At 39.9% G+C, this 13491-nt stretch overlaps 1 protein-coding gene across 1 annotated transcript in view; it reads left to right on the top strand.

Moving 5' to 3' along the window:
• Positions 1-12131, top strand: part of birc6 (baculoviral IAP repeat containing 6) — a 212235-nt gene extending 200104 nt beyond the window's left edge. The window contains 3 exon segments of the mRNA XM_008125474.3: positions 1462-1650; positions 5842-5976; positions 11440-12131. Coding sequence (XP_008123681.2) covers positions 1462-1650; positions 5842-5976; positions 11440-11619 — 504 coding nt within the window. The 3' untranslated portion in view covers positions 11620-12131.
• Positions 12132-13491: the final 1360 nt, after the last annotated feature.

Genomic DNA, 13491 nt, shown 5'->3' with positions numbered 1-13491 from the left:
TTTTATATCAACATAGTGAAATTCTCATCAAACGCATGGCAGTCAACAAAGTGGCCCCCAAACCCCAGAAGATGGCTGATACCCTCAATATGAATCCAACAGCCAAAATTATAATTCAAACAATGCTTTTGGCAATGTTGTTGAATGCCTGACTCTGTTATTTCTTGCTAAGATTTGTTCAGAGGGGATTGCGTTTGCCTTCCTCTGAGGCTGAGAGTGTGTGACTTGCCCAAGATCATTCAGTGAATTTCCATGACGAGGCCGGAATTCAAATTCTGGTCTCCGGAATCATAGTCCAGTGCTCAAACCATTACACCAACCACACTGACTCTCATGCTTTGTCATACTCCTATTATTTTAATAGCATCTAAAAGGTTAAGCACACCATGATGGGAATGAAATTATCCCTCCTTAAGTTATAATCTTAATATGACTTGGTTCCACTTTTGTTCTTAAAAAAAGAAACCAATTGGAAATGAATTGTCCTCTGTAACTATGGGGAGAGCTGCAACCCAGCTAAAAAAATTAAAATCTGTATACTCGCATACAAATCTAGAAATTTTAGTTATAAAATCAACCCAAAAATCCTGGGTTAATTTATCCACAGGTCAGTGTAGGTGTTGTACATAAACCTAAAAGAAGCACTGGCACATACACCCCATTCTCTCCACTATGATGCTACCTATGGACCTTTGAATGCCTGAACAGGATAAAAACTGATATCCAAGGCAGTGCTTTTGCTTTCCCCTCTCCACAAACTGACCCTCAGCTTATCTACGGGTCATAGCAATAATCTACCCTCATTTTAGACGTGAGTTTGACTTACACTTAAGAAATATACAGTAGTTTTTTTAAGAAGACAGCATTTGCTTCCTTCACCAGTATGAACATGAGGAAGATATTAATGGATTGTATCTACTAGTGTCATTCCACTACAACAATGCTTCTTCTACTTCTGAAAATCGGATCACATTCATACACAAGTGTCATTACTGTTATTCCTCCTGTACACAGACTGTTGCAAAAATGCTTTTACAACTCCCTATAATCTAATAATGTCAGGTGCTTATTACTGCAAGGAGGTTTTGATTTTTTCTCATTAATGTTGCATTGCTCAGTGAAAATTTCAGAACTTCTTAAGACTACTTTCAGTCACAAATCTCTTGAGTTGTTTTGACCTGATTTTAGCTAACAAAGAAAAATCATTTCCTTAAAATGTAAAAGTGGCTATCTTCTGTCATACATGCCTCTATGTTTGGCTATAGTATCCTGTTGAAACATAATGGCTATCCAAACATGCCATTATGTGTAAATAACTGCCAACTATTACTGAAGAAGTCCTAAAAATACAACGCTTAAGAATCAAAATAGTCTTGTATTATCCTGATGAGCCCTAATGATAGCCACTGCATTATTTTTTCACTCATTGAAAACTCTTCGAACTGCATCTCCTCTCCACAGGTATTGGTGTCTGTGCAATCGCTCATATTAGTTGCAGAGCCCTATTTCAATGAACCAGGATATGAAAGATCTAGAGGGACTCCAGGTGGTACTCAGAGTTCCAGAGAATATGATGGAAATATACGGCAAGCAACAGTCAAGTGGGCAATGCTTGAACAAATCAGAAATCCCTCACCATGCTTTAAAGAGGTTTGTGCTTTCTACCATAGTTTGTAATATCTTCTTGCAATCTAACAATTTTAAATATATGGATTCTTGAAAATGTTTATTGTACTGAAACTGAAAATAAGCATGTATTCTAGATATCCACTTATTCTGTCCATTGTGGCTCATGCATTCCAGCTTTCTGTTTCTTACATAGGCCAGTCAGATACTCAGGGAGCCCATAAGAAGGCTATAAAGGAATTGGCCCTATCCCATTTTTATTCCTCAGTAGTTGGTTTCCAATATAATTGTGCAGCTGGAGATTGCATTTAGTCATTAAAACCAACTGCCATCAGACTTTAACTGGGGTCATGAGTTTTCTAGAGTAGGATATTGTAGCTTTCTGCATATTCTGTATAGGTCATTGTTCAACTGAAATACATAATATGTCATAAGATAGGTATAAGAAATTTGGATTTTCACCTTTTGACTTTTCTGGGTGCAGTTAGCCCTTTCACAAGGAGGCCTCCCAGCAGTTTCTGACGGCTTGTGTCAGTACTGCAGTTGGGAGAAGGGAAGAAGTAGTTCTTATTCCTTTCTTCAAACCTACATAAGTAAGACAAAAGTCTCTCTTCTCTCCAAGGTCTTTCAGTAAACAAGATGAACCAGAGCAAGGATAAACTCTCCTCTCACTTATAAATAGATTTTGGAGTATCTTAGAAATAAACAAATACATCTTTGCTACAAGTAAGTGAGAGAAGAAATACACCTCTCCTTCAAATCCTTTAGCTGATCAGAAGGCAGTGAACTGGTAGAATTTGTTTCTTTGATATGGCGTTTTCTTGCAGCTTCTTGCTTTATTAGGCCTTCTGCAGAAGAAAAGGATTGTCTGCCTCCTCCTGCACAGTTTTAGTCAACCTGTAGGAAGAACTGTGAATAAAGACAGACAAATAAAGACTGGCTTGTATGCATGTTGGGCATATAAACACATCCAGATTCCCTATTTGGGTAATACTTTTCTTAGACCTGTCCTGAAAGCATGATTTTGTGTTGTCAGCCATATTTTTGGAGTCAAATTTTAAATAGCAAAGTAGTCACTATGTACAGATACTATTTGTATATCTTCAGCCATGATCAGGATTGCTGCTTACATTTTACAATGTAGTTCTCAACCTGTTGATTGCTACTTAAAATAGTAGATGTTCACTTGCATGCTTTTAAAGTATGCCTCAAATTAGGAATCAGGTACATTCTTGCATGTGGTCAATAGTACATTTGTGTGACAAGCAAATGACTGATAACGAGTTTGATTGGGGCTTGAAGACTAGCGAGTTATACCTTTTAGGTGTGCATCAGTTACATTTCTGTGATGATAGTGTGCAGCTCTTTCATTTTCCCTAGAAGTGCAGATGTTTGTGGTGAAATATCTTTGGAAAAATAGATTTACAAACTACATACACATTAACAATTTCTATAGTAGCAATCCATGCTTTTTTATCGTGTCAGAAGCAAATTGAGAACATACTGCAAATCATTTTTGAGTGTGAGAGAATCGGCTGTCTACAAAGACGTTGCCCAGGTGACACCCTTTGGGAGGCTTCTCATGTCCCCACATGGGCAGCTGGGGCTGACAAATGGGAGGATTTCAACCTCCGACCTTCGACCTTCAAGTCAGTAGTTTAGCCAGCACAAGGATTTAACCCCTTGCGCCATCACAAGTCAGTCCATGCTGAAACAAAAAAGATTCATGGAATCTCTTTTGTTTTAGTGTTTTAATTAAGGTGTCATCTAGCTGTGGTCTGTTTTCTCCCTGGTAATATTTGATACTGCTATATATTAGCTAATAATGTACCCATGCAAGAATTCTAAGACACTCCATAGATTTTATTTTGATAGCTTTGTGCCTCTGATTGACTATATCAGAAATTAAGGTGTTTTCTAGTAGTGAGTTTAATATCCTTGCTCAACATCCAAACAAATGAGACTGAGGGTGATTAATGCAACAAAAGCAATCATTGATATACATTAAAAGCTATATTTTTAAAAGCTTGAGTGTTCTTATTCACAAATTTAATAGACATTTCACATAAAAATGAGAAGTATATAAAAGTTGGATCTGGTCGCTGTCAAAAGAACTTTCTACTGTTCAGGTTATTTAAGTTCAATTACTGTGTGGCCATATATGTCTTATTGCCCTCTAAGTGCTTTTGCCTTACAGTTCCCATAATCTATTATTATTATTATTATTATTATTATTATTATTATTATCTGCATTTCTATACCATTTTTCTCACCCCTGGGGAGACTCAAAGCGGTTTACAACATAATAAATGGCAAAATTCAATGCCTCACATATATATATATATATAACATATCACATATCTAAATCAAAAACATAAAACTGTAGATTAAACCCTTTAAAACTATAAAAACATCAAACATAAACATATGCATGAAACATATTATTACAGCAATTAACATATCTCTTCCCCCACCACCCCCATCTCCCTCTCCATAGAGTTTCAACCCCCCTTTATATACCCTCCCTTCTCCCCTAGGGAGTAAGATGGTGGAGGCCCTCTATGGCTGAGCCCCCACAGATGTGGTCCGCTGGAGGCAGGCAGGTATTCTTGCTTCACTGAGTCACAGGGCCAGGGGCTCAGTTCTGCAAGGAGTGAGTTCCAGGAGCTGAGCCAGAGGCAACAAAGAAAACAAAGGCTGGCTCTTTCCCCAAAGCCCCTGGTGGTGATGGTACCTTCTCTCCCTTGATGGTCCTCTATGGCTGAGGCCCCCACAGGCTTGGAGGCAGGCAGGTGTTCTTGCTGGGCCTTGCTTCGCAGAGTCACAGGGCCAGGGCCTCAGTTCTGCAAGGAGTGAGTTCCAGGAGCTGAGACAGAAGCAATAAAGAAAACAAAGGCTGGCTCTTTCCTCAAAGCCCCTGGTGATGGTACCTTCACTCCCTTGGTGGTCCTCTATGGCTCTGGCCACAATTGCCTAGAGTGATAGAAATTAGAATCTAATATTATTTCAGACACCATGTTGGGGAGGGTGTCTGGCCTGACCAATATTTTTCCTCTCCTTTCCTGCAGTGAAATTAACATTATAGACTAGCAATTAAGGGATTACTTTGAAAGACTCAGGCTGTTTATGGTCAGAGGTGGTGAGTGGTAGTTTTGTGCCTTCTAGTCATTTCCAACATATGGCAGTCCCAAGGTAAACCTATCAAAATTTGTTCAGAGGGGGCTCTTTGAAGCTAATAGAATATGACTTGCCCAAGGTCACCCAGAGGTTTCAATGGTGGAGCAGGGATTCAAACCCTGATCTCCAGAGGTGGGTGCAATCCTTTCCGATTCGAGGGCAATATAAAAATGTCGGTGATGCTTCTTGCTAAAGAAGTAATTAACCCCTGTTCATTGACACTCCCTTGTGATTTTGCATTTTAGTTACTGTGTTAGGTGTGACATTGCCTGAGGCATTTGTAATTGTAGGGGCTGGCAGTGGGAGCTGAATCATTGATTTATAAGTAGAATAATGAAGAGCCTCAACATTTCACTGAAAATGCCTTTGACTCTTTATAGCGTAGCAAGGACAAACCAGAACACTAGCTTTTGCTTAAAGCTGTGAAACACTTAAAACACTCTAATGAAGTACATAGTTGGCTCTTATTCTCCCTGTATTATCTGTAGGCTTCCTTTCTTTGCTTATTGCCAGACTTGAAAGTGACCTTGCAGGTTTGCATTTGGGTCAGGAATAGATCAAACACAGCCATAGATGTGCTTCCAGTGAGGGTGGTCTGTAAATAAAGTCGTTGTTGTTATTATTATAACCATCATCATCATTATATAGTTTATTCAACAGCTTGTTGATTCTGATAGAGCAGACATCACATTATCCTAATGGCAGCACGTTGGAGCACTGAGCACAGTGCTGCCTTTCGTTGGAAGAGACCACATGGACCTTCCAGTCAAACCTCTGTCATGTAGGAAAAGCATAATCATGATATTCCTGCTGATTTTTTTTGTGCCTGAAGGCTGCAGTCCTGTGCCACTTACCTAGAAGTAAATCATTAAACCCAGTACTGCTCCTGCATAGGTTATGCCTGACCATCGTGCACCAGGAGAATAAGACAAAGGAATACTTGACAGCATTGGGTGCATAGTTCTGGTAAAATGAAATCTTGTTCGAAATCAATAACTTGATCCTTTTTTCACCTCCAGTTTGTTCTTTCTCTTCCAGGTCATACATAAACACTTCTACTTGAAGAGAGTAGAGATCATGGCTCAGTGTGAGGAGTGGATAGCAGATATTCAACAATACAGTAGCGATAAACGGGTCGGCAGAACTATGTCTCATCACGCTGCAGCTCTGAAGGTAAGATATTTTGATAAAGTTGCTTACTTGTAATGCAACCACAATAACAATTTTTTCCAAGAAAAAAGACAACTAACTCCCTCGTGTACCTCTGAATATAAGCTTACCTTATCATAGTTAGGGAAAATAAACTTTTAAAAGATTAAACCAAACACTCTAAAAGAAGGTGCCAGTTTGAGATCAGAATTAAATAATTTATCTTCAGACTATTCCATTTCCTTTCACTCACTTATCTCATGTTGTGCTCTTGTGACAAAGTGTCAGCAAACTTATCATTTTGCAATTTAAAATAGTTTTTGTCTCCATGTAATTGACTTTTTCCCCCCAAATCTCAGGTATGTTGAAAGCAGGAGTTCATCTTTTTCAGGCAAGAGTTTTGTACCAGAGCCAATATGTGGCAGCTGTAGTAGCTCTGTGTTTCTTCCCCAATCCCTCCTCCAGTAGTGATTAATAATGTGAAATATATTACTCAGTGTCACTCATTCTACATTTCCCCGCCAGTAGTAGTGCATCAAGGGTGTGAAAATTCAGTCCAACAACTTCATGCCACACATGTTGCCTTAAATAAATACTGGAGAGCAGTACGGTGGGGTGACCCTGGGGGCCAGTTGCTTTGGCATTGGCTATAATACGGAGTTCTGGGCTTGGTCCAGTTACATTTTCAGCCTATACCAGTTCCTCTGTAAAGTAAATTTCAGACTTCATGCCCTCTCTCCTATAATTTTATCCACTAAAGACAATCCAGATAACATTTGCAAATTCTTGCCTGAATGGTTTCATGTGATCTTTTTTTCTGGTGAAGTCGCAATGTTTAAAGATGCACAGAGCATGGGATGGTTTGCACATTTTCATCATGTCCACCAAGCCCACAGGCTGTTAATACATAATATCACAAGTTAATCATATCATTTCGAGCACAGTATTTTTCAGCATCTATACAAATAGTTGAATTATTGGCTTGTGGTGAAAAAGTGACAAATCCTTGCATACTTAGAATCATAGAATCATAGAATAGTAGAGTTGGAAGAGACCTCAAGGGCCATCTAGTCCAACCCCCCGCTAAGAAGCAGGAAATCGCATTCAAAGCACCCCCGACAGATGGCCATCCAGCCTCTGCTTAAAAGCCTCCAAAGAAGGAGCCTCCACCACGGCCCGGGGGAGAGAGTTCCACTGCCGAACAGCCCTCACAGTGAGGAAGTTCTTCCTGATGTTCAGGTGGAATCTCCTTTCCTGTAGTTTGAAGCCATTGTTCCGTGTCCTAGTCTGCAGGGCAGCAGAAAATAAGCTTGCTCCCTCCTCCCTATGACTTCCCCTCACATATTTGTACATGGCTATCATGTCTCCTCTCAGCCTTCTCTTCTGCAGGCTAAACATGCCCAGCTCTTTAAGCCTCTCCTCATAGGGCTTGTTCTCCAGACCCTTAATCATTTTAGTTGCCCTCCTCTGGACGCTTTCCAGCTTGTCAGCATCTCCCTTCATCTGCGGTGCCCAAAACTGGACACAGTATTCCAGGTGTGGTCTGACCAAGGCAGAATAGAGGGGGAGCATGACTTCCCTGGATCTAGACGTTATTCCCCTATTGATGCAGGCCAAAATCCCATTGGCCTTTTTAGCCGCCGCATCACATTGTAGGCTCATGTTCAACTTGTTGTCCACGAGGACTCCAAGATCCTTTTCGCACACACTGCTGTCAAGCCAGGCGTCCCCCATTCTGTATCTTTGATTTCCATTTTTTCTGCCGAAGTGAAGTATCTTGCATTTGTCCCTGTTGAACTTCATTTTGTTAGTTTCGGCCCATCTCTCTAGTCTGTCAAGATCGTTTTGAATTCTGCTCCTGTCTTCTGGAGTGTTAGCTATCCCTCCCAGTTTGGTGTCATCTGCAAACTTGATGATCGTGCCTTCTAACCCTTCGTCTAAGTCGTTAATAAAGATGTTGAACAGAACCGGGCCCAGGACGGAGCCCTGCGGCACTCCACTTGTCACTTCTTTCCATGATGAAGACGACGCATTGGTGAGCACCCTTTGGGTTCGTTCGCTTAGCCAATTACAGATCCACCTAACCGTAGTTTTGTCTAGCCCACATTTTACTAGTTTGTTTGCCAGAAGGTCGTGGGGGACTTTGTCGAAGGCCTTACTGAAATCTAGATATGCTACATCCACGGCATTCCCTGTATCGACCCAACTCGTAACTCTATCGAAAAAAGAGATCAGATTAGTCTGGCATGACTTGTTTTTGGTAAATCCGTGTTGACTATTAGCAATGACCGCATTTGTTTCTAAGTGTTCGCAGACCACTTCCTTAATGATCTTTTCCAGAATCTTGCCTGGTATTGATGTGAGGCTGACCGGACGGTAATTGTTTGGGTCGTTCTTTTTTCCCTTCTTGAAGATAGGGACCACATTCGCCCTCCTCCAATCTGCTGGGACTTCTCCTGTTCTCCAAGAACTCTCGAAGATGATTGCCAGTGGTTCTGAAATAACTTCCGCTAGTTCCTTCAATACTCTTGGATGTAGCTGATCTGGCCCTGGGGACTTGAATTCGTTTAGAGTGGCCAGGTGTTCCTGGACAACTTGTTTCCCTATTTGGGGTTGGATTTCCCCCAATCCTTCGTCCATTCCATGTTGCTGAGGTTGAAGATGGCTTTCTTTTTGTGAGAAGACCGAGGCAAAGAAGGCATTAAGCAGTTCTGCCTTTTCCCTATCCCCTGTCACCATCACCCCATCTACTCCTTGCAGTGGCCCTATCGCCTCCTTTTTCTTCCTTTTTCTACCAACATAAGCAAAAAAACCTTTTTTGTTGTTTTTTATGTCCCTGGCAAGCCTGAGCTCATTTTGCGCTTTAGCCTTGCGAACCTTTTCCCTACAGGAGTTGGCTATACGTTTGAATTCCTCTTTGGTGATTTCTCCCCTTTTCCACTTCTTGTGCATGTCACTTTTGAGCTTTAGCTCAGTTAGAAGTTCTTTGGACATCCATTCTGGCTTCTTTGCACTTGTCTTATTTTTCTTCTTTGTTGGCACTGTTTGCATTTGCGCCTTGAGTATTTCACTTTTGAAAAACTCCCATCCATCCTTAACTCCCTTGTTTTTTAATATCGGCGTCCATGGAATGCCGCTCAGTAATTCCTTCATTTTTTGGAAGTCAGCTCTCTTAAAGTCCAGAATGCGTGTTTGACTTGTCTTAGTTTCAGCATTCCTTTGTATTGCAAACTGCAGGAGCACATGGTCACTTGCCCCTAAGGATCCAACCACTTCAACTGTATTGATCAGGTCTTCCACATTTGTTAAGATTAGATCAAGAGTTGCTGATCCCCTTGTTGCCTCTTCTACCTTCTGGACCATAAAATTATCTGCAAGGCAAGTGAGGAATTTGTTGGACTTTGTACTCTTGGCTGAGTTTGTTTTCCAGCAGATATCGGGATAATTGAAATCGCCCATGACTACTATATCTCTTCTTTGTGCCTGTTTGGTCAGCTGTTGACAGAAGGCTTCATCAAGTCCTTCATCCTGACTCGGAGGTCTGTAGTAGACACCCACGACAAGATCTTTTTGAGTCCCGGTTCCCTTGATTCTTATCCAGATGCTTTCAAGCTGGTTTCCCGGATTACAGCCTTGCATTTCTTCTGCAACGTAACTGTTTTTGACATATAAAGCTACTCCCCCTCCTCTCCCCTTTGTTCTATTTCTGTGAAAGAGGTTATAGCCCTCAATGGTTAAATTCCAGTGATGGGAGTCATCCCACCAGGTTTCAGTGATGCCTATGACATCGTATGTGTGGTGCTGTGCTAGGAGTTGGAGTTCGTCTTGCTTATTTCCCATGCTCTGAGCATTAGTGTAAAGACATGTAAGCCCCTGTGACCTCCCCTGGACTTGAAACATTCCGCAGAAGAGGAAACCTGCAAGACATGAAGAGTTCAGGCTGTATAGGCACCTAAAAGCCTGGGTTACTCCCCAGGAAGCTGTAGTAGAGCAACAGCAGGTGGTGTAATATACCCTTCAGTAACCAATCCACATCAAAAAGGATTGGTTACTTAAGAGAATATTACACAACTTGCAATTGTTCTACAGCCTCCTTGGGGTGGGATGGTTCTGTCCTGCATGGTTCCAGAGCTGACCATGCATCATTTTACATGTGTGGTGTATGTATGTATGTATTATCATTATTATTATTTTCTTCATTTTTACCCCGCCTTTCTCGATCCCGGATATTTTAATCATTGGTGTTTTGAAGAGGCAGTTGTATATAAAACAACTGCCTCTTCAAAACACCAATGATTAAAATATTTGCATCAGTTAGGTTGCTGTGAGTTTCCAGGCTGCAGCAATTCTTTGCCTGCACTGCCGTCAGTCCAACTATATCAATTAATTTGGGTGTTAATAGCTAGAAAAATTAAACATCATGGAAATAATGCTTCCCAGCACTCTTCAAGGCATAGCATGAAACAGATTCCTTAAAAAAATTGAAGCACACATTTAAAAATGCCAAAGAAATTAATATAAAAACAGAGATCATAACAACATTGTTTTTGTAGCACTCAAGAATTTATGTACAACAATCCTCTGTGAATTCTTGTTTTCAGATCTGACTCTTATTTAAGGTATAAATATAATTTATAATTTAATTTTGTCCTTCAAATGAGGTTTATTGTGATTTAATTTCTGGTGGAAATGGCTATCTCTGAGTATTCCTATGGAGTCCATTGGGTCACCATTACCTGTTTGACAGGCAACTTGAAGGCAATGTGTTGTCGAAGGCTTTCATGGCCAGGATCACAGGGTTGTTGTGTGTCTTTCGGGCTGTGTGGCCATGTTCCAGAAGCATTCTCTCCTGACGTTTCGCCCACATCTATGGCAGGCATCCTCAGAGGTTGTGAGGTATGTCATACCTCACAACCTCTGAGGATGCCTGCCATAGATGTGGGCGAAACGTCAGGAGAGAATGCTTCTGGAACATGGCCACACAGCCCGAAAGACACACAACAACTTGAAGGCACATACATACATGGGTGTGGCCATAGCATTTCAGCTTTAATTATCTTTCAACATCTACAAGTCCTTCAGTGTAGCCGTGAACAGCAAATGCTTCAACTTCTGTTATCATGTTAAAATTGTGTGGATTTGATATTGTAACAAAGTCTCTCAATATGACTTCACAAATCATTGAGCAATAGAAGCAGCACTAACTGTAAAATGAAATTAGGATGAATAATGGACAGACCTGGATTATGATTTGGAATGCGCCCTTGAATGTATATTTATATGGATGTTTTAACTAATATTGTCTATTTTAACTGTAATTGTTTTTATATATTATATGTTATATTGGTTTGTTCAGTGTCTAATGATTCTAATTGTAAGGCCGCCCTGAGTTCCCCCTCGAGGGGTGAGAAGGGTGGGATATAAATGCTTGTAATAAATAAATTGTGAAAGAGAACCTTTCCTGACTCAAATTTTGCATTTGCACAGCGCCACACCGCTCAGCTGCGGGAAGAGCTTCAGAAACTCCCGTGCCCTGAAGGCCTGGACCCCGATGCTGATGATTCAGCTGACAAATGCAGTGCCATGACAAGTGCTGAGGACACTCTGTTGCATGAGCAAGTCAAACCAAGCAGCAGTAAAGACCTCCCAAGTGATTTCACATTATGAGCTGCATTGACGAGGACTTGATAGACACACAAGGCTTTGAAGCACAAGCCAAATATGTCAATATTTGTATCTAAGAAGCTAATTATGTAATAGGTAATGAAATTGAAACTATACTATGCCCTTCAGGTTATACAGTTTAATTCAAGATGATCTTTTATTTACCTGTACAAGAGTGTAAACTTTTTTGTGCTTTTATTTTCCAATTGTGAGAACCACTGATTGGTATGTTTAAAAAGTTATGTATACAAGAATGGATAAATCACTGATATATAAGGGAAGCTACCTTAGGAAAGAATGTTTACTGAATGTTTATTATTTTTTTTTACTTGTAGAGTGAGGGCGGTTGTAACAAAGAATATATATTGGTCATTCTTACAGCTACTATTTAAAGTCAGACAGTTTTCACTGAATTTGATAGATTTTACGTTTGGCCATATCTCCATTCTCATAATTGATTTCTAAAAAGAACCTCCTGTATGCTTCAATAAAGGTCAAATGGACATGCTCCCTCCTATGATTTACTGGTACCTTTTTTAAATAATCTGCCATGAATTCAGTATAGTTGGAGACTTGCACTTGTATGACTGAATTTATTACAGTCAACATATTTAATTTTATGCTTAACTAATTCTAAAATGCAGATGAAATAAATGCACATGGTTTTACCTCAGCCAAAATGTGGACTGATGAATTCATCTTTCTTAGGCCTTTACTAACAGCTGGATGACTTTCCTCAAGAACAGTGGGCTATTTTTAACCATTGTATTAAATATTTAGATGTCAAAAATAAACTTTCTAATGAGTGACTAACATATATCATATATCAATACACAATGGTTAGTATGTGGTATATTTTGGCTACTTTATTTAGTATACTTCAATTATTCAATTTTTGGTAGCAGATAAAATATTATATGTAACAGAACTGAAGGAGATTTTTTACCTAATTCTAATAGCTATTATTGACCTGTTGTTTTGTGGCAAATCAAGAAAAATAATAGCTGGATAGTTTGAGGTACAGTATGTATTTACTACCCTGTTTCCCCGAAAATAAGACAGTGTCTTATATTAATTTTTGATCCCAAAGTTGTGCTAGGTCTTATTTTCAGGGGATGTCTTATTCTTCCATGAAGAAGAATTTACATTTAGTAGTAAATTTCTTATTACTACCATTCTATGGTACGTACATTTACCGATCCTGCATGCTCTGGTGTTCTGTTCAGCAGACATGCTTCCAAACAAAAACTTTGCTAGGTCTTACTTTCTGGGGAGGCCTTATATTTAGCAATTCAGCAAAACTTCTACTAGGTCTTATTTTCTGGGGATGTCTTATTTTCGGGGAAATGGTAAATTGTGCCAAGGGATTAACTTTTTTTGTGGGAAATTTGTAACTGCATTCATTGTGATAGCATTTAGATATTAGATTGTCTTCCTCTCCACCCCTGTAAATGAACAGGTATATCATAGCCGGTGTAGGTTTAACTAAAACTTCTTTTTCAACTATTAGAAAAGATGGAAATCAGAGATCTTCGAAATGAGATGCTTAGAAACTGTTCCTGACTTTTCCTCACCTTGATGCTCCCCTCATAAGGATAAATTGGGCACTACAGATTAAGTATTATCTCATGGTATTACATAAGAATCAGTGTAGTAGAAGCAGTAGCAGAGACTCTCCTCCCTCTCTAACTTCTTTCTCCTGCAAAAAGCCTATAGCCACTGCTGTTCATTAAGCTTTTTCCAGTGTATCAGCTGCTGCAGTGGCAATGTCTCTGTCTTTCTGGTGTAAAGAAGAGAAAATAGTGAGGCATTGTTCACACATCTAAAAATGCAATCTCTTTTTGACAGATTTTAGCTTAATGTTCTTAGATTGAA

This window comes from Anolis carolinensis, chromosome 1 (assembly GCF_035594765.1).
Source record: "Anolis carolinensis isolate JA03-04 chromosome 1, rAnoCar3.1.pri, whole genome shotgun sequence".
In the NCBI taxonomy this organism is placed as follows: domain Eukaryota; kingdom Metazoa; phylum Chordata; class Lepidosauria; order Squamata; family Dactyloidae; genus Anolis; species Anolis carolinensis.
The sequence above is the reverse complement of the archived record's forward strand: the minus strand, read 5'-3'. Positions and strand labels throughout refer to the sequence as shown.